The sequence below is a fragment of the Agrilus planipennis genome, unplaced genomic scaffold, assembly GCF_000699045.2.
Source record: "Agrilus planipennis isolate EAB-ADULT unplaced genomic scaffold, Apla_2.0 scaffold4, whole genome shotgun sequence".
In the NCBI taxonomy this organism is placed as follows: domain Eukaryota; kingdom Metazoa; phylum Arthropoda; class Insecta; order Coleoptera; family Buprestidae; genus Agrilus; species Agrilus planipennis.
In genome coordinates, this window is record NW_020442463.1 from 2,196,403 (window position 1) to 2,223,112 (window position 26,710).

Here is a 26,710-nt window from a genome sequence, read left to right on the forward strand (position 1 = left end):
GAAAGAATAGGAGAACAGAGGACTCTATGGAAGTCAATAAGAAATAGGCGAGATAGGTTGGTAGGACACCTTCTCAGGCATGAAGGTCTAGTCAGAGACATATTAGAGGCAGAAACGGGAATTAGGAGGGTTAGAGACCTAGCAAATAGTTAAGGATGTGGGATGTTCTAGTTTTAGGGAAATGCGAAGATCAGCCCAGGATAGGTAAGAGTGAACGTGCGTATCCAACCAGTTTTAAGACTGACGACCCTATGGTGATGAAATGTATACGGTTAACTAGCCTAAATAACCTGTATGTTCCAAAATATTCTTTTGTAGTGATCTGCTGCCTTATTACACTTTAGATTTTTTAATGCTAACTCGAACTCTTACCCAATTACGGGATATCCTAATTCATCAATCTCCCCTGTATTCCTTTTGTAATATTGATTTCCTAAGTATTTTTTTCCACGTATCCGCCTTTTTGTTGCTTCCTATGATAATGATTTCTGTTTCATTTCTTTTTTTTTACTGTTGTAGGTAGTTTATTTTTCATCAGTCTTACTCTACTTGCAGTTTCATGCTGTTAAAGCCTCATTAGTATCTTGCAACGGAAAACTTACTTAAGTATGATTAAAATTTAAAGCACAAGATGATTAAAGCAAACCCCAAGAGGGACATGTAATGAAAATTGTATAATAGTAATGCATCTAGGTGCAAAGTCTACACACACTTTAATTCAGTTTTATTCTCCCTCTACGTCCTTATAATATTAGTTTCTGCCACCTCCTTTAGTATCTCGTATGCCTTTCAACCTTTTAGGTTTAGATTTATTATTGGTGTTTTGCTTAAAAAAAATAAAAAAAGAAAAAATTTTCCGACTTCTTTCTTTCTTTAGTTGACTGCAAACTGCCCATTGAAAATCTTACCGTTTGCACGTCATTTTTTTCACGTTCAAAGAAAGTAAATGTGGAATGTGATGATGAGAACTGGATTTAGTTCTGCGTAGAAGAAAGTAATTTTCGCATTAGGACGCTAAAATAATCGGATGAAAAAAAATGTCTTGCCTTGAAGAATCAATTCGATGTGCGTCGACCCACCAGGGAAACGTTCCTCGCAAAGTTCATGACCCCTTCTTTCTGAGTTCTATACCTATACACACACACTTCGCATACATATTTTATGTACACATTATGTACAAATTGTATATAAGTGTGCGTGAATACATACAATATGACCACAACGTATCGTCTCTTTTCGCCTACGATCTCCTAGATCTTTGCCAGTCGAAATTCCAAAGAAATCAAAAATACAATTCGTAAATAATGGCGTTCAGAATAGCACACGTACCGACAGTATTATGACGGGGGAAAACGTAAAACGACAAACTTGTCTAAATTATGTATCTAATGTAGTGGTTTTGCTTTGTAATATATTCGCGTATATATATGTATTGTATAAGTACCTATGTATATGCGAGGATGCATAACAAATAATGTTCCCACTTGTATCTATGAAAGGTATATAAATTTATTAAGGAAACTGTACCATATTTTTAGCCAAACCTACGCATAAAAACGCAGAAACCAGTGGCGTAGTTACTACAGGTACTATTTTAGTTTTATTTAATAACATAATTTAATTTGAAATGCTTGTTACAATACATATATTTGAAAAAGATGATATAAAGTATATACGAAACCATTTCTTATTTCAAATACAAGATATAAAATGCAATGGTAGTTTTTAGAATGAGGTACTTGTTTTTATTGTTGTTTATAAACAAAATTAGGTAATTATATAATGTAATTCAGGGAGCAGTCGGATAAAAGCTTTTTTAAGTGGGAAATCATTGGGGTATAGAAAAGTAAAAGTTTGAAGCAAGTAAGACTGATAAGGCCTACTATTATTGAAAGGAATTTTAGAGAAACAAACTTACCTACAATAGTAAAACAATAAGAAACGAAACAAGGGTCATCTTTATAGAAAGCGAGGCAAAGGCAGATAGGTGAAAAAAATACTTAGGAAATCTATACCTAGGACAATTTAGGAAACAAGGGAAATCCAGCTTTCAAGTCGAGGGGGGGACTTCGGTCAAGGTCTAGTTAGGACAGGCTCCAATTCGATTACAATAATAAATCCAATTAAAGGAAGGTAGTATTTTATTGTTATATATGGGTACGACAAAATAATTTTAATTAAATAACAAAATCAATTTTTCTCTTTTGTGTTCTCGCAAAACAAGTTATCATAAGGAAGGTATGAAATCAGAAAATTGGTTTTTAAGAATTGTAGATAGTAGAAAATAATTTGTTTTTCAGTCCAAAGTATAATACTAACTTATCAAACAACCTTTCTTCAAATTTAAACTCTAATAATATTGTAATGTTCGTGGGTTTAACAAAATTAACTTCTAAGACTGATAACGACAAAAATTATTTATTTACACTACTGTTGATATATCACTGCGCTATTTATTTCACTGCTATCACTGTCAATTTATCTCCCGATTCACTTCTGCAACGGTCAATTTATTTCTACTTTCACTTCTCCAACGGTCAATTTATTTCTACTTCTCACTTCCGCAACGGTCAATTTTTTTCTTTTCTACTCTTCCTTTAAATACTCTTTTGTTTACTTTCGGGGACCTTCTCGAAACTTCCGGATAGTTTCTTTTTTCTTTGAACTGTTTAACTGCTTTTCCAGACGCAGATACGACACACACATTTACAAATACGGCGCACATGAAGAAAGGCGCCCGCGGCTAGTCGGCGAATCGAAAGCCGTTCACACACACGTGTGCCCGATCGCACACAAACACTCGTGCTCGCTACAATACTAAAGTTAAATTATAACATTAAGATACACATGCCATTTCATATAAATAATCAAAATAAAGACAACAAGGATAATACAAAAACACAATATTTATCTAGATCTACGGTTCTTAATCTTATCAATTTTGCTACCTCTATAACCTGTTGGGGAAACACCCATTTTTAAAATGTTATCAAAGAAACGAATACATACTTGGAATATTTTGCATTTAGGCATTAGCGGAAGCCGTAATTCTTTACGTATCTCTATTCTCAAGATAGTATTTGCATAAATTTTTCTATGTTTTCATGATCAACTGTATCAAAAAATTAAATCTATTGTAAGCTTATTAAATAGCTGTATTACCTCTGCGGAGCTACATATTCTCAGGTTTGGAGTCCAGATTCTTGTAATAAGTAATAATTAGCAAATAAGTAAGAATCAGTAAAATATATAAGCCAATAATCATAAAACTTGATGCATCATAATTCAATTATTTAGGAATTTAAGTAATAATTATAATAAAATATTGGAATTATCTTAAATTAGTATGTATTAAAATAATTTTTTTAGTATGTATTGTTAGAGATTTAAAAATAATCGAATATCGAGCGGTGACGTCATCATATCATCTTTTATAGAATGGGGAATATTTGCATAGGAAAATTCAATTTTCGAGATCTTATGTGGTTATTGAACCTTTTCTTATGACTGGATTTCATTCTGAAAAGACAATTGCCACCTGTTGGGGACTATATATTCGGTTTCGTTCGACTATAAAAAAAGAAAATGTAAATTATTCCATTTTGTCTTAAGGATCACATATTCAAAATTATCAGAATTATTTCTAAAACACTTCGGTTCACAAAATACTGTGAATTTTTCGGAATAAAATATACTTTCCTAAATGGCAATACAAAGCAAATGCTTAGTGTAATGTTAACATTTAAAAAGAAGTAAAACAGTCCAATTCAAAAGTCTTTACTTTATTTTTAATTGGTGCTTAATATTAATTAAACTAAAATAAGATTTTACATGTACAAACTAAAACTAAAAAGTAGAAAATAATATTTTAATAACTTCAAAGCAAACTGCATTACAGAACAATAACAAAATTGTTGATAATTTACAATTTATAATCAGTTATTTTCGAAGTTGGTGCAAGTCAAAGGAGGCAATTTAATCCTGCCTTTGCAGCAAGCTTTTCGTCCAATTTTTATTATGTAATTTCTACTTTCGTATTCATATATTAATTGATTAATTAAGTAGATGACTATTAAGGTTATTTTTGCTTTGTTTGGCACCGACTGCAAAAATAACTGAATATAAATTGTAAATGTATATAAATATCAATGATATTGTCGATTGTTCTGTAATGCACTTTGCTGTGAAGTTATTAAAATATTTTCTACTTTTTAGTTTAAGTTTGTACAAGTAGGTATAGTCTTGAAGTCGGTTTTAGGTAGGTACTACTTTAGTTATTACTTTTTGGATTTGTTCGAACAGTATGTCGTTGACGTAAACGCAATATCTCAATAATTTTACAATAATAATATTAACGCCTTAAAAAAATTTTTTTTTTGGCATACCTCTAACCTAAAGTCCAATATTCTTCCCCGATTTCAATCATGAGAGCGCAACATTTCCTCTCGAGTAAGAAATCGCATTTAGGTACAGGTCCGACGAAGGAAGCTGGCGACCGGTCGCGCAGGTACTTGCCCATTTATGACCTATTTGGGTAAGTCACTCGAAACCGATACACAAATAAGCTTTTAATCCCTATTTTTAAACATTTAATCTACGCCCCTGATAGGAATACTGAAGAAAGAGGGCTGCAATCGTTATACCTAAAACTGCCTACTTTTGCCACAGCGCATCCACGTCATTTTAACATTTCCGCCAGCTTCCAGCGTCAGGCCTGTACTCCGTCTAATTTCCACCCTCGCTTTCGTTTCTGGTAGCAATTTCCACGCGGCGAATACTACAATACTTTCTTGATAATTAATAAATGTGATTTCTTGCCTGAGAAGTTGTTGCACCTTCTCATCCCTTCCCCATCAGGGAAAGTGGTACTTTCGAGGTCCTTGATAGGCGCCAGATCGGACACCCAGCAACAGTACTCGGACAATAGTCACACCTGATTCGGCGACCCCGATTAGCTGTTCGACCAGAATGTAATGTTTTTTTGTCAGGGTCCCTATAAAAAAATCTCTGCCTGGCACCTAACGTGGTTGAATTGTTTATTAAATGCCTTATAAGGCACAGTATCAAAGCCATCAACGTTATAACTGGGTTCTTGATCACTAATCAGATGCCTGACTTGATTCTTTATCGAATACCAGAATAGGCGGTGAAGCCTGATTGGGATTTTAGAAGTGTTTAATTGCCAACCTGGTTAGGCGTTGTACTGAGTTCTGGTCAAATAATAGATTTGCAATTTTATCGGATACCCCCTTGGATACTAAGCAAATACTTAGCTTTAATATAGCATTATTTGTAGCTAAAGTTGTTTGTTTTCTAACAGGGATGAGCCGGGAACCCGGTAGGGATCCGGTACCCGGCGGATCCGAGACTTTGTAGGATCTAGCCAGGTACCAGGTACTAGGATACGTCATTTATCCTATTTTATTAATTACTATATTAAATTATTTATTGTTTCGATGTAGTTCTTCTGTTTAATTTTTGTCATGAATAAGAATACATCAGTATGGCCGATTTGTTACTATGTCTATCGCTTGTTGGAATATTAGGTTTTGATTAACGATAACTACTTAATTAGTATCTATGTTTTGGTCACCTTGAGAACTTTTAGTGTTTATAAACATTATAGGCTCATTTTAACTGTTTTAACTCAACCCTTCCGTTGAAAATCCGCCAACTAAGAATTAAAATTTAAACGACGACTTTTTAAACTATAGTTAATGTGGCTTGGGACGTGACAGTAAAGGCTTCGCAGGGTGCCCAGTTATCCGGTAAAATCACTATCCGATGCATCTATATTTTCTAATTATTCTTTACATAATAAAAATAAAAATAAAATAGAAACTTATATATTGATAGATATGCATTAAATGATATATATATTTAAGAAAATTAAAAAGGTGTTGTTATGTCAACGAAATTCTCTTTTTTCATTCTTATGTCTTTAATTATCGAAGACATCCCAATGACTTTCAATTAGCTTCTATTTCTCGATGATGTTCACGGATTCGAGAAAGAAATTTTTAAAAACAATTAAAAACTCTTAAACAAACAAAATTTGACTTTATTGAAATGTAAACCTACTTGTTCTAGGCACAAGACAAAAACTAACATAAAAATGTAGTACAGTAGTATTTACAATCTCTGCACAATAGAATCATTCTAGAAAAAAGCATTGTTGGTGATGCAGGTGCAGACCGCTTATCTATTGTGCACAGGCAGGGCTGTGAACATTACTCTCGATACATTTTTATATTTTCATCGTTGTTGAAAAATTCAGTACCCAAATATATTGACTGTAAAACATTTAAATACAAATAACGTACAAAACAAAATATCTATATATTTTTTTTCAAGAAATTATTTAATTATGATGATAAAGAGAACAATTTTTATAACTTTCGTATCACCACTTACGTAATTCTAAAATTTATTATCAGATTTTTGTCTTTTACTTGTTTTTGTGTCGACATTTTTACGGGCGTCCGAAAGAAAGCACCACGACACTTCCTCCCGAATGTTTGTCACCCTCGTGTGGCAATTCAGACCCGGGAGGGAATGCTGTACTTTCTTCCCTTTTAGTACGTAATATCTTGTATTGTTTTTTCTATGTGACACCCTTGTAACCTTGGTAAATTTATTCTACTTTTGAAAGCTTGTTCAAAGTAAGAACGCCTGCGTTCAATTCATTCTTAGCAGCTGACTATTTTCCCTCTTTCCTTTTACCCTTTTTATCTAAATATTTTTAACAATGGATATAAATGAAATAATTCACATTACTTTTCACACAAAGTGTTAAAAAATTGCCCCGCAGAAGGAAGAAGAAGAATTCATTGTAAATCACTTTTTTAAACCATCATCAAAGAGCCACATTAAAAAATTTTAAATAATTATCTACTTTTCAGAAATAAGCAAACAATGGAAACATAAAATTCATGTTATAATATTAGACACAAGCAATTAAAGAATAACTTCTTATTAACAATGTAGAAACTAAAGGTGTATAAGAAAGTTTAATTTATGTTAATAATTTTAAATGATTAAAAATTATATTATAAATCTAACCTAATTAGTTAACCTAGTTTAGCGTACAAACTAACGAAGTATGTACATTTGTCGAAATTTTCAAATTTGGTAGAAATTATCAAAACAAATGTAAACGTGTAGTAGTATTTTGACATGTCCGGCGAATCCACCAAAAAATAATTTTACAGTCGGATTATTTATAGGTTAATTTGAATGCAAAAAAACTGTAATTTTCTCGTTGGGGTTATAGAAAACAACCAATTACTTCTTCTGAACTCGAAGTTTTAATTTCATAAATTTCTGTTTCTAACTCATTAAGATGGCTAGGCATCAATTTAGGTATTGATTGACGTTGTAATTTCCATAATTATTAATTTTCTGATGTACTTAAGTAGAGTTGATTTTATTCCGTAAATAAAAGACATTTAAGAATGGTTGCAAGTGATAAAACCAGTAAACAAAATTATTTTTAGTTATTGATTTTTAGACAAGAAATTTATGTAAGTTAATCTACAAAAATGACGGATCGATCATTTTCATAAATGTTTCCTTATTATTAGATGAAAATCTTATTTAAAAGTAAAACAGTATGAATGTCACTTGCTGAGTATGGATGTACATGGTGAATTTTCTAATTTTCTAATTTGATATTCCTCTTTATCTTCATAAGTAGTGATGTTTTAAAAATTTAAAATAATGATTTATATCATTTTGATGATTTCAAATGTGCTAATAGAATTTTTATGAATACACTTAGAAGTGTTTAATTGCCAACCTGGTTAGGCGTTGTACTGAGTTCTGGTCAAATAATAGATTTGCAATTTTATCGGATACCCCCTTGGATACTAAGCAAATACTTAGCTTTAATATAGCATTATTTGTAGCTAAAGTTGTTTGTTTTCTAACAGGGATGAGCCGGGAACCCGGTAGGGATCCGGTACCCGGCGGATCCGAGACTTTGTAGGATCTAGCCAGGTACCAGGTACTAGGATACGTCATTTATCCTATTTTATTAATTACTATATTAAATTATTTATTGTTTCGATGTAGTTCTTCTGTTTAATTTTTGTCATGAATAAGAATACATCAGTATGGCCGATTTGTTACTATGTCTATCGCTTGTTGGAATATTNATAATTAAAAAAAATTAATATCTAACCCATGAAATCATAAAAAAATAGATATTTTGAATTTTAGATACCTACGCATATTACTACGTATTTATATAAAGGTGACGGTGGTGTGTCATATTGGATAATTCACACTGTATATGGGCATAAATAGATTACGTCACACAGAATATGAATTTCCTGCATGGAAGTAAGTACCTATCAAGTAGACATATCAAACAAAAGAATGGACCTCGAACGTCCTTGGAAACGAAAGGAAAAGCGATAAAAAAGGTGGAAAACCGAGGGCATGGTTAAGTACATCAGCCTTGGCCCCTACGCGCCGACGACGGAAAAGAGAAAGTGAAAGCAGGCTAGAAAGGGAAAGGAAATGGCGTCGTCGAGTCGTCGCACAGACACCTTGCACTCTCGCTCTTCTGCAGCGGGGTAACAGCAGAACACATGTCTCCCCCATCTCCCCGCATTGCGTTCACCCCACGCGCGTCGCTACAGCCCGCTTTCTCCGCGCATTTTCCCTTTCCTAGTTCATATCCTGGGAAATAACTTGCGATAGCAACCGACGTTGAAGTACCGGCTAAAGCGAAATAGATGAGTAGGTAGGGTTTCTAGCTACATATATGTATGCATGTGCCTTATATACAGAAACTATATTATATATATGTATATAATAGATATTATATACATTTAGATATAAATGAAATGATTGACGTGGGTAATTTCGGGCTTTTTCCTGACCTACCAATCTTAAAAACACAGACACCTGCTACTTACAAACGAATCAATCTTTTCTACTTCTCTGACAACGACAACATAATCAGTACCAACCAAATTATCTCCAACTGTTGCATAAAATGTTAATTCACTTCTTCATATTTAGAAATTGATAAAATGCCTAAATACGACTAATTAAATACTTACATTTTGAAGATTGAAAGCAAGAGCACTACTTTTCCGATCCTAGATAAAACACTAAAGTACTTAAAGTTATCACGATAGATATCACATAATAATTATTACATTTGCTTTTGAAAAACTCTAGTTTAATACAAAAAAACATTGATGAATCCACATGAGAAAACTATGTTGTAAATAGTTCGACAAGAAATTCGCGCAAACAGGAGCTTTTACTTGGAATATTGCAATCGACATTTGGTGCGTTTAGCAAAAATTTTTATCGAGGTGAATTAAAATCAGAAAGTCGTCTANTGCAGAATATTGCTTAATTTTATTCTATATTCTATACAATTACAATGAGGGGTTATATCCTATCCTATGCTTAAAAATTTGGCTCATAGTCAGTAAAGTTTCAATAGACATTGCTAAGTACTTCACAATAGCTCAAAAAATAAATGGAGCAGCAGGTACTTTGGTACTATAAAAATAAATAAATACTTAAAGAATAAAAATAGGCTAATTTACTTTAATCGATTAAATCCTCAGGTGGTTCTAAACATTTCTGTTATGCGAATACTCAAAAAATGTAGTATGATTCTATTAAAGCATTTAGCATTTTTCATATTTCATATATTTATATATGTATTCGGCTTTGTATGTATCAGACTGGTACTGATTGTTTTCAATTAATTAATAGAAGGATTTAGGGATGGTTTCAACGAAATTAAATTAACAATAAATTGATTTTAACCGTCGTGTCTTTGGTGGTGAAGTATTTTGAAATTACGTATAAAGTTATAAACAATTAATTGCTCTAGTGAAAATAAGATGTGTTTATGTAAAAGCAATTCGTTTTTTTTTTAATTAGAGCATGCAAAAATGTCATTATAAAGAAGATTTTGTGAACACCCTGTAAATGTCAGATCAGAAATATTGACGTTGGTGATGTTTTGCTTTCAAAGCAGTTAACAACATAATCGTAGGTTAATATGTCGCGCATAAATCATTAAGAGCCAGACTTTTTTTTATTTTGTTGCTATTTAATAAAAATATTAAAAATCCGTGGAATATTACTAGTGTTAGTGATTTAGTTTTAGTTGGCACTACTTAGTTGCTGACTTCCCACCCCTGCTGTCACTTTCATTATTTAACCTTATTTATTCAATTACTTGACATTTACTAACAAAATAGAAAATATCCCAAAATTACATTTTTTTTTTAATATTTTTGATGTAAATGCCAGTTGTTATGTGAAAAACTGATTGCTGTTGCATACTTTATTACACAATAGTGTGCATCTCAATAAATAAAGTCGAATGAGTCATCCGTAATTAAATTTAAGTTTTAATCCTNTGACGTGGGTAATTTCGGGCTTTTTCCTGACCTACCAATCTTAAAAACACAGACACCTGCTACTTACAAACGAATCAATCTTTTCTACTTCTCTGACAACGACAACATAATCAGTACCAACCAAATTATCTCCAACTGTTGCATAAAATGTTAATTCACTTCTTCATATTTAGAAATTGATAAAATGCCTAAATACGACTAATTAAATACTTACATTTTGAAGATTGAAAGCAAGAGCACTACTTTTCCGATCCTAGATAAAACACTAAAGTACTTAAAGTTATCACGATAGATATCACATAATAATTATTACATTTGCTTTTGAAAAACTCTAGTTTAATACAAAAAAACATTGATGAATCCACATGAGAAAACTATGTTGTAAATAGTTCGACAAGAAATTCGCGCAAACAGGAGCTTTTACTTGGAATATTGCAATCGACATTTGGTGCGTTTAGCAAAAATTTTTATCGAGGTGAATTAAAATCAGAAAGTCGTCTATTGAGGTTGAGTAGTAAGTAAGGAAACTCTAATTTCCTTCCGACACTGCACGGTAGTACCAAACGAATCAATAGCATCAAGGTAAGCTATGCATGCACCACTAGCTGTGCGTATGTAGGCTCAGTTGGAGCTGTACGAACATTTACGCATAGCTGCATTAATTTTCGCAGGATAACGAATTTAACAAACATTTGAAAAGGAGCATACTTTCAACTCATATAAAAAATACAGCTTTTTATCACTTGGGCTAATTTGTATCCGAATTAAATTAGCTAAATTTTAAGGCGGTTTTTATATATTTTAAAATTTCGAACTGCACTCTATTTAGATAGGAACAAATATTTCATTTCAATTTTATAAAACATGTAGGACATTATTTTTTTTTACTGTTTGATGAAAAAGTAATAAATATTATGCACTTACCTGAATTTAAATAGTTAAACTCGAATCTTTTCTACTTCTTCTAATAAGCTTTCCATGAAGAATTCAGGTACTAATTCCTAAAGACTGATTCATTCGCGACCGGATCGCGAAAAAGCACCAGCCCTGCATATCACAAATATCACATTTACTTTAAGGAAATCTAGGTACGTTTAAACAAAAACATCGCCGCTGTTCAGTTGCATTTCTGAATAACTCCAATCAATTTATCAGAATTCGTGTGTGAAGTGCGCCGAGCGACCCCAACGGTTGACAATTCAACTCACAATGCCCTTGTTTTCCACCTAGGGGGCTTTTATTTAAATCCGGAAAAACTAATATAAAATGACTAGTTATTACCATAACATCTGTATATTATACAACTTGAATCGTTTCTTTTTTCATTTTTAACGTCATTGATAATTTGCACACTTACGCATTGTTAAAATAATCCTTTTTAATTTACTTTCTCTGGGTTATTGCCACGCATGCTCGTAAAATCAATACAACCCTGCGATTACCCTCTGTTACTTGCACTGTAAAAGTGAAAGCGAAATTTCCTTTTCTAATACCACCCACTAAACTGCATACCCTTTGACCCATATCTACAAAAGAGGATTATTCACTTTATATGTACATAGAAAAGTGTTTAGCTATTCACTTCTTGATGTATTACTCAAATTGAAGGAGATGAGAATTGTTGTATACATAATTTAGAAAATCAGATTATTACTTTTATATCACAGTTCATTAAACCATTACCATTTTTGATAAACGTATGAAATGTCTCAAGCAATTAAAGTTTCTAAAATAAATTTAAGTTAGTCCGTATTATAAGTAAATGACTTATGGAAACCTTGATAACAGGCAGTAATGTTATTTAATGGAGAACAAAAGCTGAACCTTTAATATAAAGAGAGAGCTTGAAGATGAAATTAAATTCTACTTTTCATTTTTATTATTATTACATGATTGAATTNTTTATATATTTTAAATATTTATTCATTTATTATATGATTCAGTGGCAGTTAATCCCTTTTACATATTGTGAGCAGGACAGGATCTATGATGCTGTCTGTTAATATAAATCAATACTTACTTTTTAGATAGCTTATCATACTGCAATTGCACTTTTATATCAAGGGCAACAAGCTGAAGAACAACAGAAAATGGGTGAAAGAGTTGCTTTTTATCAGAAAGCTTCTGAACAATTACAAGATGCTCGAAAAAAATGTTCTAATTTGCAACATCAACAGGTTTGTGCAATTTTTACAATTGCTAAACATTAATTTAATTTTATTGCCTTGTACTTTGTTTAAATATGTATTTTTTTATGAAATAAATTGTTAAATTGTTTTAGGAAATAAATGAAGCTTTAGCATTCACCAATGATGTTATTGAAGGAAAATGCAAAGCTGCTAAAAATGAAAATGAATTTATTTACCACGAAGAAGTTCCAGATAAAGATACATTGCAAGATGTAAAGGGAGCATCTTTGGTAAAGGGGATTCCATTCAATATAAACGACGTGGAGGTATACTGTTTGAAATTTATTATGTTTACCATTGACGTTACAGTATGATTTAATTTTCAGGTTTCAGGACAAGATATATTTTCACGATTAGTACCCATGGAAACACACGAAGCTTCTTCAATGTACAGTGAACAAAAAGCGCAATTTTTGCGTCAGTTGGGAAGTACCGTTGAAAGTAAGGATCGTTCATTAGCAGAATTTATGTCGTCCTTACAAATCGATGTTTTAACACAGGTAAATATAGCCAGATATTCGGAAGAAGTGATACTTATGAGATTATTTGTGTTATCCGCATTTTTCTGTGGTTTACAAATCCACAAAGTGCAAGAGGATATTTTTGTACTTTCGAAGTGGTTTTTAGAATAAACTATCAAATCACTCAAGTTAAAAAAGAAAAAGATTATTTACATGTATAAAAAGTAGAAATACATAGTTTGAATATCCCAAAATTACATTTTTTTTTTAATATTTTTGATGTAAATGCCAGTTGTTATGTGAAAAACTGATTGCTGTTGCATACTTTATTACACAATAGTGTGCATCTCAATAAATAAAGTCGAATGAGTCATCCGTAATTAAATTTAAGTTTTAATCCTCTAATCATGATGTAAATACATATGACCGATAGTGAATTTGTGAAGTAAACAGTGTTAAAGGATATTAATCAGCAAAAATGGAAGCTGTACCGCGGCTGCCTATGATTAGTTTTGAACTAAAAACATCAACAGAACCGGTAAATTTCGGCCCAAAGATCAAACAAGTAAGTGTATTATGTGATTCTGAATTCAGTTTTAAAATAGTAATTTTATTATACAGTATATTACAAGTTATTACCACGAAGATGGTGAAAGTTATGCAAACGAAATTAACAATTTGGAAGCTCTTCGAGCTGCTGCTGTTAGGCCCGCTGTTGATGTTGTAGGTTGTCAGACATTGAAAAAATACTATTGTCAACTCCATTTTCTTAAATCAAGATTTCCTATGGAAGAAGGACAGCCTGCTGCTGTTTATTTCTCTTGGTAATTCCATTTGCTTGTTGTTTTTCTATTAAACTCTCGTTGTTTCATTATAGGCGTGATGGCTATACTAACATGTCCTACTCAGTCCCAGACATAGAATTTGAATTGATGAATATTTTATACAATATTGGTGCACTGCATTCAAAGTTAGGGGCTGAAGATGGTAGAACTTCACCTGATGGTATGAAGATGGCTTGTACTCATTTTCAGTGTGCTGCATGGGCATTTCAGGTATATAGTAAATAAAGAATGAATATTTTAATTCTACTAATATCTTGCTGTAGAATGTACGAGAATTGTATCCTCAAATGGTTAATTTAGTATTAGCTCCTGAGGTGCTCGAATACATGCAGTTAGTATGTCTTGCCCAAGCTCAGGAATGCATATTGGAAAAGAGCATGTTAGATAACAGGAAAGCCACAATAATTGGTAAAACTGTATGCAGTAATTAAATACTATTTTTAGTAACTTTTAATTTTAGCAAAAGTTGCTGTGCAAGTTGTTGAGTATTATAAGCAATCATTAAAAGCTTTAAGGAATGGAGGATTAGAGGGATCTTTTAGTGATTTAATTGGGAGTCATTCCTGCAAAGAATGGGATAAATATCTGTTGTTTAAGGTAACTTTAATTTAGTGATTTATATATTTTAAATATTTATTCATTTATTATATGATTCAGTGGCAGTTAATCCCTTTTACATATTGTGAGCAGGACAGGATCTATGATGCTGTCTGTTAATATAAATCAATACTTACTTTTTAGATAGCTTATCATACTGCAATTGCACTTTTATATCAAGGGCAACAAGCTGAAGAACAACAGAAAATGGGTGAAAGAGTTGCTTTTTATCAGAAAGCTTCTGAACAATTACAAGATGCTCGAAAAAAATGTTCTAATTTGCAACATCAACAGGTTTGTGCAATTTTTACAATTGCTAAACATTAATTTAATTTTATTGCCTTGTACTTTGTTTAAATATGTATTTTTTTATGAAATAAATTGTTAAATTGTTTTAGGAAATAAATGAAGCTTTAGCATTCACCAATGATGTTATTGAAGGAAAATGCAAAGCTGCTAAAAATGAAAATGAATTTATTTACCACGAAGAAGTTCCAGATAAAGATACATTGCAAGATGTAAAGGGAGCATCTTTGGTAAAGGGGATTCCATTCAATATAAACGACGTGGAGGTATACTGTTTGAAATTTATTATGTTTACCATTGACGTTACAGTATGATTTAATTTTCAGGTTTCAGGACAAGATATATTTTCACGATTAGTACCCATGGAAACACACGAAGCTTCTTCAATGTACAGTGAACAAAAAGCGCAATTTTTGCGTCAGTTGGGAAGTACCGTTGAAAGTAAGGATCGTTCATTAGCAGAATTTATGTCGTCCTTACAAATCGATGTTTTAACACAGGTAAATATAGCCAGATATTCGGAAGAAGTGATACTTATGAGATTATTTGTGTTATCCGCATTTTTCTGTGGTTTACAAATCCACAAAGTGCAAGAGGATATTTTTGTACTTTCGAAGTGGTTTTTAGAATAAACTATCAAATCACTCAAGTTAAAAAAGAAAAAGATTATTTACATGTATAAAAAGTAGAAATACATAGTTTGATATTGAGTTGAAGTTTTGTATTTCATAAAATAATTTCATTTTTTGGAATGGTTTAGTTTTTTTTTATAGATTATACAAACTTATTGCCTTTCATCAAACTCATATAAATACTATAAAATATTAAATAGAGATTTTGCACATTTTTCTTCAGGGTCTTACACACTTTCTAGATAACATTTGCATGCTTTTTTTTCCATATTAATTTATTTGTGGTCGTTTTACATGTATCTACATGTTGTAATAAGAAATAAATAAAAAGCATGATTTTTTAAAATTAATTGGGTACTTTATTACTAAAAATACATTTATTTTTGTAGATGCATAAAGCCAATGGCATACCACAGCAGATAATCGATCGTGCTGCTGCAATGTCAGCCAAACCCAGCGCCATAAGGGATTTGATCGATGCAATGGGAAAATTATCTAATTCGTACCAAGAAGTGGAATCTATGCTTAAAGAAATTGACGGTTTATTAAAGGTTGCTTTAAGTTTATAGTTATAGTTTATAAATATACTCGTTTTTTTTTGTCTTAGGAGGAAGAACAGAAAGAGCAAGAATATCAAAGTCGAATGGGCGCTCGTCCACCCAGCATTATCACAACCGATTTAAAACGTGAAGCAGCTAAATATCAGGAAGCTCACTCAAAGGCCTCTGAATCAAATCAGAATTTGCACAAAGCAATGATGAGTCACATTGCTAATCTAAAAGTCCTATCGCAACCATTGAATCAGTTGCAACAACAAATACCAAGCATAACACTTCCAAATGGTAAAAAAAAAAAAATATTTCGCTGGGACTCTTATTTATTTAATATCTTCACTACTTGCAGGAGAAATTGATGAAGATTCACTTAAGGAAATGGAAATTTTGCTAGCAAAAGTAGATGAAATGAAGCAACAAAGGGTTAGTTTGTGGAATCAATTGCGTGATGCTATTCAAAACGATGACATAACCAGTGTATTAATTACAAAATCTGCAGATCAGCCTCTTGATGTTATTTTTCAGAATGAACTGGAGAAACACAAAAAGCAGGTAGGTAACATAGATTTTATGTCTAGAATTAATCACAAATAAAAACGTTTGAAGATTTTAATGTACTTATTTCTGAAGAAGCTAATATTTGATGAAATAGTAATCACGTTTTGTAAAAATCAAACATTTCATAATGCCATTATTCAGGTTTTATTAACTTTGTTATTATTTTATTTTCTGTAGAAGATTTGGAGGTAGTCTGGCCGAATTGTGAATAGTAAAATCCGTAACTAAATAAAAATTTGCAAAATAAACGAATTTGTACCATAAAATTCCTAAAATAAAACATTATAAGGTAGTCTATAAAAGATTTTATTACATACTAAATACTTTGATCTGTACAGTTATTCTCCATGCGTCGGCTAGAAACGTTCGGATGAACTCGGTTCGCGTTAATTTAAAAATAAAATGGGATAATGTAATTAATTAAAATTTAATTTTACCAGCGGGACTACCTTATAATATTTTGTAGCATGACAAAGCCGTTTTTAATTAGTTGCGTTGAACATCAGTTAAAATAAATTATCAATTTAATTACTCTCTTTGTATTACTTTATGTTTTTTTGTTAGGCTACCATTTTGGAACAAAATATGTCTGCCCAAGATAATATTTGCAAGGCATTAGTTGACGCATATGCCCGTTTTACTAAAACTCGCAGATATATAAACGATATTATAAATATGAGAACGACAACTATTTCGGCATTAATCAATTCATATGATACATATGATGATTTATTATCGAAAGCAACGAAAGGTATTGAATTTTACGGAAAATTGGAAACGAATGTGACTAAACTATTACAAAGAATAAGAAGCACTTGCAAAGTACAAGATGAAGAGAGAGAACAAATGTTGGCTAAGGTTGGGAAAAGGTTACCCGAACCTGCAGAAATTAAAAAAGAAAACCCTTCTTCTACAGCGCCTAAATTAAAAGATTATCTGAACCTTATGAAATCAAATAATGAAAATGTTGGTTTAGCTGGAACAACAACTGGTACAGTTGCTGTAAACCAATCCGTTACCGATAATCAAATGTGGCCTCCGTCTATCAGACCAGCACCTGTAGGCTCTGAAATGGATAAAGATCAACAGGTTAAATATGACGGTGACACTACTTCATCTGATAGTGATATTGATTCGAGTTTGGCTGAAAGAATGGCTAGCTTAAAGACAAGTATATCCAGTCAACGTCAGGCGATCTACAATAACTATAACTCTGCTGCAGTATCCTCACAGTATCCTATGGGCATGACTTCTGTACAATATTCGCAACCACCTTATGCAAGCCAAGGATATCAAGTTCCACAACAATATACAAACACATCAGTAAATTATTCCTACCAATATCCGTCTAATAATTACATTCAAGTACCACAACAATATTCTCAAGCACCTGCAGATCATACAACCACTNTATTATTTACATATTATGAAAATGTTTTAGTCTGTTTCCACCATTCCATGTATTTTCGAACTTTGTGAAAGAAAGCATCAATTGTTGGAAAGAGCAGCAAAGAACGACTTCGCAGCCAATACTCGTGCATTGCCTCTCCGGTAATGGAAGAAGTGGTCTGTTTTGTTTATTAACTACAGCAATAATTGAATTTTTAAATAAACCAACGAATATACCAGATTTACTAGCTATTGCTTCTGGTATAACTACCGCTCGAAAGAATATTTTGCGTGATAGGGAACATCTTAAGTTTGCATTTCAGGTTTTTCTACATTATCTACAAGATATTCAGTTAACAAGTAAGTATTATTTGAAGTTAAATTAGTAATATTAATAAATACGCATTTGTTTTTTTAGACTTAGGAGTGAAAAGTGCACCAGAAACTGAAAATTTTGGAAAAGAAAAACCGTTAGAAAAGCCTACAGATAATACAGATCCTTTAAGCACTTTAGACCCTTTATGGGCAACAAAAAGAAGTAAATAATTGATCCATAATTTAAACATATTCGCTTTATAAACTGATTAATCTTCAAGATTTGTTACTTTTATTTGGGCACGAATAAAAATGAAATATTAATATATTGGAAGTAATGTTTTAATTATAAAAGGCTGTAGCTAAACAGGTGATATTTTGTATTTTAAGACATTTTATATAAGATTACTAGATGTTTGTTATAGATATTATACATATAGATGTAAACGGAATAATCAAATATTAGTAAATTATGTTTAATCAGATTAACCTCATTGTATTTAATTTTAAATTAAACAAATACGTATTTACAATAATAATTTTTTATCACGATTATTATACTTTTTTTATAATATTATTAATTCGAGATGGCAAACTGCATGCCGTCAGATCTGCGCACTACAGCATTGTAATTCATGTTACGCTCTATAGATGTCAACACGTTATTTACCTACTTGTATTAATTTTTAATTTGTCGTGATTTTTATCGTTAAATATTAATACAAGGACTAGCTTTCGTTAAGGCCGCATAAGAAACTCACTGCGGGCTAGTGTTGACGTCGAAGTGAATAAAGGTCGTATGTTTTTTGTTAATATAATTTGATTAGTGTTTACTCAACTTTTAATAATGGCCGTAACAAAATTAGGAGTGAATTAAAAATTTAAAGTAGGACGAGAATTGAGAACTTTTGAATGAAAAAGGCAAGTAGGTACATAAAACAAACAAAAAAGCTTTTATTGATTTAAAAGACAGGTAAAAATTACGAAAATTGAAACACAAGCGTTAAAGGGAGATATCAGCATTTTGGGACACTATTTTACTATGCCTTACCCGAGATATAACATAACAGGGGCATTTCTATAAAAAATAAAAATATAATCCTTGTACATCTTATCACAATTTACTTTAATTGCTAGTGGATTCCCGCGACTTCGCTCACCGAGACAAAACTGCACAGTATTAGATTGCTCGCACAAATGATGTTCAGTTATCGCGTATTTTACGATGAGGCAGTAGTAGGAACTTCTTTTGAAGCATGCGTACAGTTTCGCTTACCCCTCTTGTCAATGGCAAATGAGCACGTTTGGTTGCAGCTATTACAGTCTTCCGTTGTCTACTTAGGTATATGGAAACTAATAACCTGATAAATAAGAATCAAGCGTCTAATAAATAAAACCAAAAGAATTTGATCAAAATAGACAGATTTTATTAATACAGATTTTAAAATTAATAATTTACAAAGTATAAATAATGGTATGTTTAGAAAAGGGGTAGGTATTTTTATTTTATGTATCAGTTACATTCGATATATTATCACTGCAAGAACTCATAAAAAATCAACATAACGTGCCAAAAAAAAGTACACCATGCTGCGAAACGATGGTCGTTGATGGTTAAAGTAAAACCTTTTGCATCCTGGACATACTTCAATCATCGCCATCGTAAGGTCGTCAGTCCCAGACTGGTTGGATACGCACCTCCGTTTATTCCTATCCTTAGCTAAACTTCGTAAACAGTAATCTAATCCAGGTCTACCTCTACTGCTCTCAGCTCTTGTTTCTGCTTCTAATATGTCTCTAGTTAGCCCTTCAGACCTGAGAAGGTGTCCTACCGAACTATCTAGCCTATTTCTTATCGACTTCCGCAGTGACCTCTGTTCTCCTGTTCTTTTTAATACCTCCTCATTTCTAACCTTCTGCATCTAAAGGGTTTTTATTGCTTGAACTCTTCATTTGAACATTAAAAATGAGAAAACCGCCGTGTGGAAATTAAAAGTAAGGGTGAAAATGCACGCCTAACGTGATTTGATATATCTCGAAAACGAAGCAAAATTTGTGAGTATTTTAGTGGAAGGATTTTGTAGAGAATGTGATTTTCTATTGAAATAGCTTTTTAAAAATTAAAAACAAAATTTAGTCTATGATATATTAAAAACAAATAAGCGAAAAAATGCAAAAATTTCAGTTGTTTGTTTTTTTTTACTTTTAATTTCATGACGATCGATTGAGTAGTTAATACCTAAAATTGATCACATCAAACTAATTTTTTCTATCCCTCGGGACAATATTTTTACTGGATAAATTTACCCTATGTGGTTTCCTGTGTACAAAATTGCATAATGATCGGTTAAGTAGTCAGGCGTGAAAATACTACAAACAAACTAACATTATTATTTCATTTTAATTTACTTTGGTTAGGTACTTATTCGTAGTCTCTCCTTTCGATAATTCACTTTTACTTTTTTTAAAACGAGTTTATTTATTATTTATTTTANGTAATAAGAAATAAATAAAAAGCATGATTTTTTAAAATTAATTGGGTACTTTATTACTAAAAATACATTTATTTTTGTAGATGCATAAAGCCAATGGCATACCACAGCAGATAATCGATCGTGCTGCTGCAATGTCAGCCAAACCCAGCGCCATAAGGGATTTGATCGATGCAATGGGAAAATTATCTAATTCGTACCAAGAAGTGGAATCTATGCTTAAAGAAATTGACGGTTTATTAAAGGTTGCTTTAAGTTTATAGTTATAGTTTATAAATATACTCGTTTTTTTTTGTCTTAGGAGGAAGAACAGAAAGAGCAAGAATATCAAAGTCGAATGGGCGCTCGTCCACCCAGCATTATCACAACCGATTTAAAACGTGAAGCAGCTAAATATCAGGAAGCTCACTCAAAGGCCTCTGAATCAAATCAGAATTTGCACAAAGCAATGATGAGTCACATTGCTAATCTAAAAGTCCTATCGCAACCATTGAATCAGTTGCAACAACAAATACCAAGCATAACACTTCCAAATGGTAAAAAAAAAAAAATATTTCGCTGGGACTCTTATTTATTTAATATCTTCACTACTTGCAGGAGAAATTGATGAAGATTCACTTAAGGAAATGGAAATTTTGCTAGCAAAAGTAGATGAAATGAAGCAACAAAGGGTTAGTTTGTGGAATCAATTGCGTGATGCTATTCAAAACGATGACATAACCAGTGTATTAATTACAAAATCTGCAGATCAGCCTCTTGATGTTATTTTTCAGAATGAACTGGAGAAACACAAAAAGCAGGTAGGTAACATAGATTTTATGTCTAGAATTAATCACAAATAAAAACGTTTGAAGATTTTAATGTACTTATTTCTGAAGAAGCTAATATTTGATGAAATAGTAATCACGTTTTGTAAAAATCAAACATTTCATAATGCCATTATTCAGGTTTTATTAACTTTGTTATTATTTTATTTTCTGTAGAAGATTTGGAGGTAGTCTGGCCGAATTGTGAATAGTAAAATCCGTAACTAAATAAAAATTTGCAAAATAAACGAATTTGTACCATAAAATTCCTAAAATAAAACATTATAAGGTAGTCTATAAAAGATTTTATTACATACTAAATACTTTGATCTGTACAGTTATTCTCCATGCGTCGGCTAGAAACGTTCGGATGAACTCGGTTCGCGTTAATTTAAAAATAAAATGGGATAATGTAATTAATTAAAATTTAATTTTACCAGCGGGACTACCTTATAATATTTTGTAGCATGACAAAGCCGTTTTTAATTAGTTGCGTTGAACATCAGTTAAAATAAATTATCAATTTAATTACTCTCTTTGTATTACTTTATGTTTTTTTGTTAGGCTACCATTTTGGAACAAAATATGTCTGCCCAAGATAATATTTGCAAGGCATTAGTTGACGCATATGCCCGTTTTACTAAAACTCGCAGATATATAAACGATATTATAAATATGAGAACGACAACTATTTCGGCATTAATCAATTCATATGATACATATGATGATTTATTATCGAAAGCAACGAAAGGTATTGAATTTTACGGAAAATTGGAAACGAATGTGACTAAACTATTACAAAGAATAAGAAGCACTTGCAAAGTACAAGATGAAGAGAGAGAACAAATGTTGGCTAAGGTTGGGAAAAGGTTACCCGAACCTGCAGAAATTAAAAAAGAAAACCCTTCTTCTACAGCGCCTAAATTAAAAGATTATCTGAACCTTATGAAATCAAATAATGAAAATGTTGGTTTAGCTGGAACAACAACTGGTACAGTTGCTGTAAACCAATCCGTTACCGATAATCAAATGTGGCCTCCGTCTATCAGACCAGCACCTGTAGGCTCTGAAATGGATAAAGATCAACAGGTTAAATATGACGGTGACACTACTTCATCTGATAGTGATATTGATTCGAGTTTGGCTGAAAGAATGGCTAGCTTAAAGACAAGTATATCCAGTCAACGTCAGGCGATCTACAATAACTATAACTCTGCTGCAGTATCCTCACAGTATCCTATGGGCATGACTTCTGTACAATATTCGCAACCACCTTATGCAAGCCAAGGATATCAAGTTCCACAACAATATACAAACACATCAGTAAATTATTCCTACCAATATCCGTCTAATAATTACATTCAAGTACCACAACAATATTCTCAAGCACCTGCAGATCATACAACCACTCCTTACTCTTCAACTCACACATATCAAAGCTACCAACAACCAACATCAACCTTTTCACAAATACCACAACCCAGTGTCAAAAATCCTGTTGTTTCAACTAACATTCCCAGTTTTCCGCCTACACCATTGCCATCGACCTCACAATATCAGGCACCTGATTCTGAACATCAGTATTATCCCCCTTATTTGGCAACCAGTCTATATCAACCTCAAGAGGGTTACTCTTACGGCACTGCAAGCTCTGAACAGATCGCTGATACATCGACGCAGTATTATTACCAACAACAGTATCAAGATATTTCCGTTAGTTACCCAGCAACTCAGTCGCAGTATGTTCCTATCCCAGATAGTAGTAAGGCTATAGGTTCAACTGCCGTGACAAATACAACTTATACAACCCTTCCGAATGCCGTTGCCAGTCCGGCAACTCAAGAAAATGCGTCGAATTTGTCTTACAATTATGGAACAAACTCTTACTCATATACTACCCCCAATTCAGTTTATTTAACAAATACTTCTACTGAATATACACCTACAGAATCAGGATTAGGAAGTGCAAATAACACTAGTACTTATAATGCTTATGAAGCAAATCCTTACACAGCCTCTACTGTCAACCAATATGGAACTTATACACCACACTCGTATCCCATCTCAACCGATAATTATCAGGCACCTTCAACATCAAGTAATGTGTATAGCAACCCTGCGAATTTTCAAGATTTGAGTTCTGTTCAAAGTCATCAGTATTATTACCAAGGTAACACTACAGCTGATTCAACTAATTACACTTATCCATATTCACAAACGAACTATACTGGCCAAAATGTACCTTACCCAAATAATTCCTCTCAAAGTTATTTAGGTGTTACAAACAGCAGTTATCAAAATTTGCCACCAAATCCTTCAATTGTCAGTCCAACTTATTCAGTGGCAAATGGCACTCAAAATACATCCATCGTGTCATCAAACATTGATCTTTTATCTGGTTTAGACTTTTCTGTCAGTCACCCTCCTTTACAACCGCAAAAGCCTGAAGAAAATGAAAAAGCTGCCGAAACTAACAAAAATGTCGATCGTAATTTAAAAGAGTCATTAACTGCAAAGTCAGAAGAAAAGATAAGAACAGTCAAATCCGAAAATCCCCCGTTGTTAATGAAATTGTTTGAAAAAATTCATAAGCGCGGACTTTTTGAAAACCTTCAAAGTGACAGTAAGGTATTTCTTCAAGAATTGGAAAAATTTGAAAAATTCGTGGAAGTTTTATGTAATAAAACACTAAGTGGTCCTACTACATTAGATATGAAGTGGAAAGAAATTCAGGATAAGCAAGACTTGGATCAGCAGAAACATATTATTTCGGTGGGAAGATGTTATCCTTCTAAAAATAGATTTCTTGATATTTTACCTTACGACCACACAAGAGTTTTGCTTACATCTACCAAAGATGATTACATAAATGCTTCGATTTTAAAGGTAAATTTTGTTATTTCCTCAATATGATTCAGCTAATTTATTTTCATTGTTTTATTAAATACCACCGTGCACTATCGTACTCTCCTGTCCTTCACTAAGTGGAATCTGCATGTAATGCACTATATGTACTACTATATACTATATTTTGATCAAGCACCATAATAGCAACGAATTTATTCCAAATTTTTCTGTGGATGCAACTGCTTCCTAATTTCAAAGTTTTTTTCGTAAAATCGGCCACTGACTGGAAATAGCTATAAAGCTTTGTGAATTTCGCTATTTGCTCATTGGCGTTTAAGATACGTCATATGTACCAATAATGTGAAAACAGTTTTCGTGTTGCCGGTTTTTATTTTATTTTATTTAATTTTTTTTCATCCCCTCAAAGTTAGATTTTGCTTAGTAAAGTTTAAATATGGTATGTGATCTTCAGACCAACCTTTCCACTCATAAGCTAATTTGCAAGAAGCAAAAAAAAATAAAATGATAGAAAACTTAAAAACGTAGTAATAGTGTGAACTAGATGAGGTAGTATATTATAGTTTTTCAGTAGTACAACCTGCAAAGTTTCTCCCAATTTTTTGTGGGCTTTTTCGAGGAAATTGTAAAAATACAAAAGTAGCAGCTATATACTTTCATTGAAAATGACACAAGAAATTGGGCAAAACGTTGGATGTTGTACGATTGAAAAACTAAATATATCATCTGATCTAGTTCAGATTATGGCAGCACTACTGAAGGTCAAGGAGAAAACTAAGAAAACTTAAAATATTGTGGGTTTGTATTTGCAAATAAAAGTATGTTTTGTAGAATATAACACCCCATTGTCCAATATATTTGGTAACTCAAACGGCTTTGCAAACAACCATTAATGACTTTTGGACTATGGTTTGGGAACAAAAAGTAGATTTCATCGTTTGTCTGTTGAACGATCAAGAGGTTTGCTTCATTTTCTTCTTTAATTTTCAAATGTTAATTGATGGTATTTTGTAGATTGGCAAAGACATTTATTGGCCAAAAGAAAAGGGTCAGCAACTCACTTTTGGTAATTGGATTGTCACATTACAAAGTAATGATATTAAAGAATTCTGGACGCAACGCATTATTTCTCTTCATCGGTTGGAAGAACGAGATTCTAGAAATCTTATTCATATGCAATTCACAGCTTGGCCTGGAAGGTATCTTTTTTTTTTAACTTAATATTTGACCAGTGAAAAAAAAGATTAAACTTTTTATACCCAGTATTATTATCGGAATTAACAATGTATGGAGAATTAAAGCGTAATAAACAAAAAATATACGAATCTTATATAATAATGATGTGTAACATCTATTCATTCATGCGCCAACTGTACCAAGCACGTGCTTTCCCATCCCCAACTTCCGTTTACGTGTTTCCGTCGCATTCATGAAATTATCCCATAAGCACTGTAAAATGTTGCACATCAATAAATGAAAATCAAAAATTTACACCCGCTTACCTCATTTAGTGCATGTTTATATAAGAAGACCTATTATTTACATATTATGAAAATGTTTTAGTCTGTTTCCACCATTCCATGTATTTTCGAACTTTGTGAAAGAAAGCATCAATTGTTGGAAAGAGCAGCAAAGAACGACTTCGCAGCCAATACTCGTGCATTGCCTCTCCGGTAATGGAAGAAGTGGTCTGTTTTGTTTATTAACTACAGCAATAATTGAATTTTTAAATAAACCAACGAATATACCAGATTTACTAGCTATTGCTTCTGGTATAACTACCGCTCGAAAGAATATTTTGCGTGATAGGGAACATCTTAAGTTTGCATTTCAGGTTTTTCTACATTATCTACAAGATATTCAGTTAACAAGTAAGTATTATTTGAAGTTAAATTAGTAATATTAATAAATACGCATTTGTTTTTTTAGACTTAGGAGTGAAAAGTGCACCAGAAACTGAAAATTTTGGAAAAGAAAAACCGTTAGAAAAGCCTACAGATAATACAGATCCTTTAAGCACTTTAGACCCTTTATGGGCAACAAAAAGAAGTAAATAATTGATCCATAATTTAAACATATTCGCTTTATAAACTGATTAATCTTCAAGATTTGTTACTTTTATTTGGGCACGAATAAAAATGAAATATTAATATATTGGAAGTAATGTTTTAATTATAAAAGGCTGTAGCTAAACAGGTGATATTTTGTATTTTAAGACATTTTATATAAGATTACTAGATGTTTGTTATAGATATTATACATATAGATGTAAACGGAATAATCAAATATTAGTAAATTATG

General features: G+C 32.1%; 2 protein-coding genes and 1 long non-coding RNA gene across 4 annotated transcripts in view; all 3 read left to right on the forward strand.

Annotated features, from left to right (window-relative positions):
- The window catches only part of LOC108745151 (sodium-coupled monocarboxylate transporter 1), a 158,883-nt gene that overhangs the window by 104,446 nt on the left and 27,727 nt on the right, over positions 1 to 26,710 (forward strand). The gene's annotated exons all lie outside the window — the stretch shown is intronic.
- On the forward strand, positions 12,390 to 26,561 carry LOC108745164 (tyrosine-protein phosphatase non-receptor type 23). 2 transcript variants are annotated; one of them, XM_025980879.1, is made up of 17 exons: positions 13,310 to 13,615; positions 13,672 to 13,874; positions 13,928 to 14,105; positions 14,159 to 14,303; positions 14,356 to 14,492; positions 14,637 to 14,786; positions 14,891 to 15,064; positions 15,125 to 15,298; positions 15,820 to 15,981; positions 16,038 to 16,272; positions 16,334 to 16,536; positions 17,107 to 17,938; positions 22,941 to 24,430; positions 25,241 to 25,369; positions 25,424 to 25,608; positions 25,973 to 26,280; positions 26,339 to 26,561. In XM_025980879.1, exons 1-17 carry the CDS (start codon positions 13,529 to 13,531, stop codon positions 26,464 to 26,466), a joined length of 4,920 nt encoding a protein of 1,639 aa, XP_025836664.1. In that variant the 5' UTR covers positions 13,310 to 13,528; the 3' UTR covers positions 26,467 to 26,561. The 2 variants fall into 2 exon arrangements, with proteins under 2 accessions (XP_025836665.1, XP_025836664.1); XM_025980880.1 differs by lacking the exons at positions 13,310 to 13,615; positions 13,672 to 13,874; positions 13,928 to 14,105; ... (3 more) ...; positions 14,891 to 15,064; positions 15,125 to 15,298 and adding exons at positions 12,390 to 12,577; positions 12,682 to 12,855; positions 12,916 to 13,089.
- On the forward strand, positions 17,961 to 18,572 carry LOC112906558. Its single transcript, XR_003232417.1, has 2 exons — positions 17,961 to 18,291; positions 18,350 to 18,572. It is a non-coding gene; the product is annotated as an uncharacterized LOC112906558 (long non-coding RNA).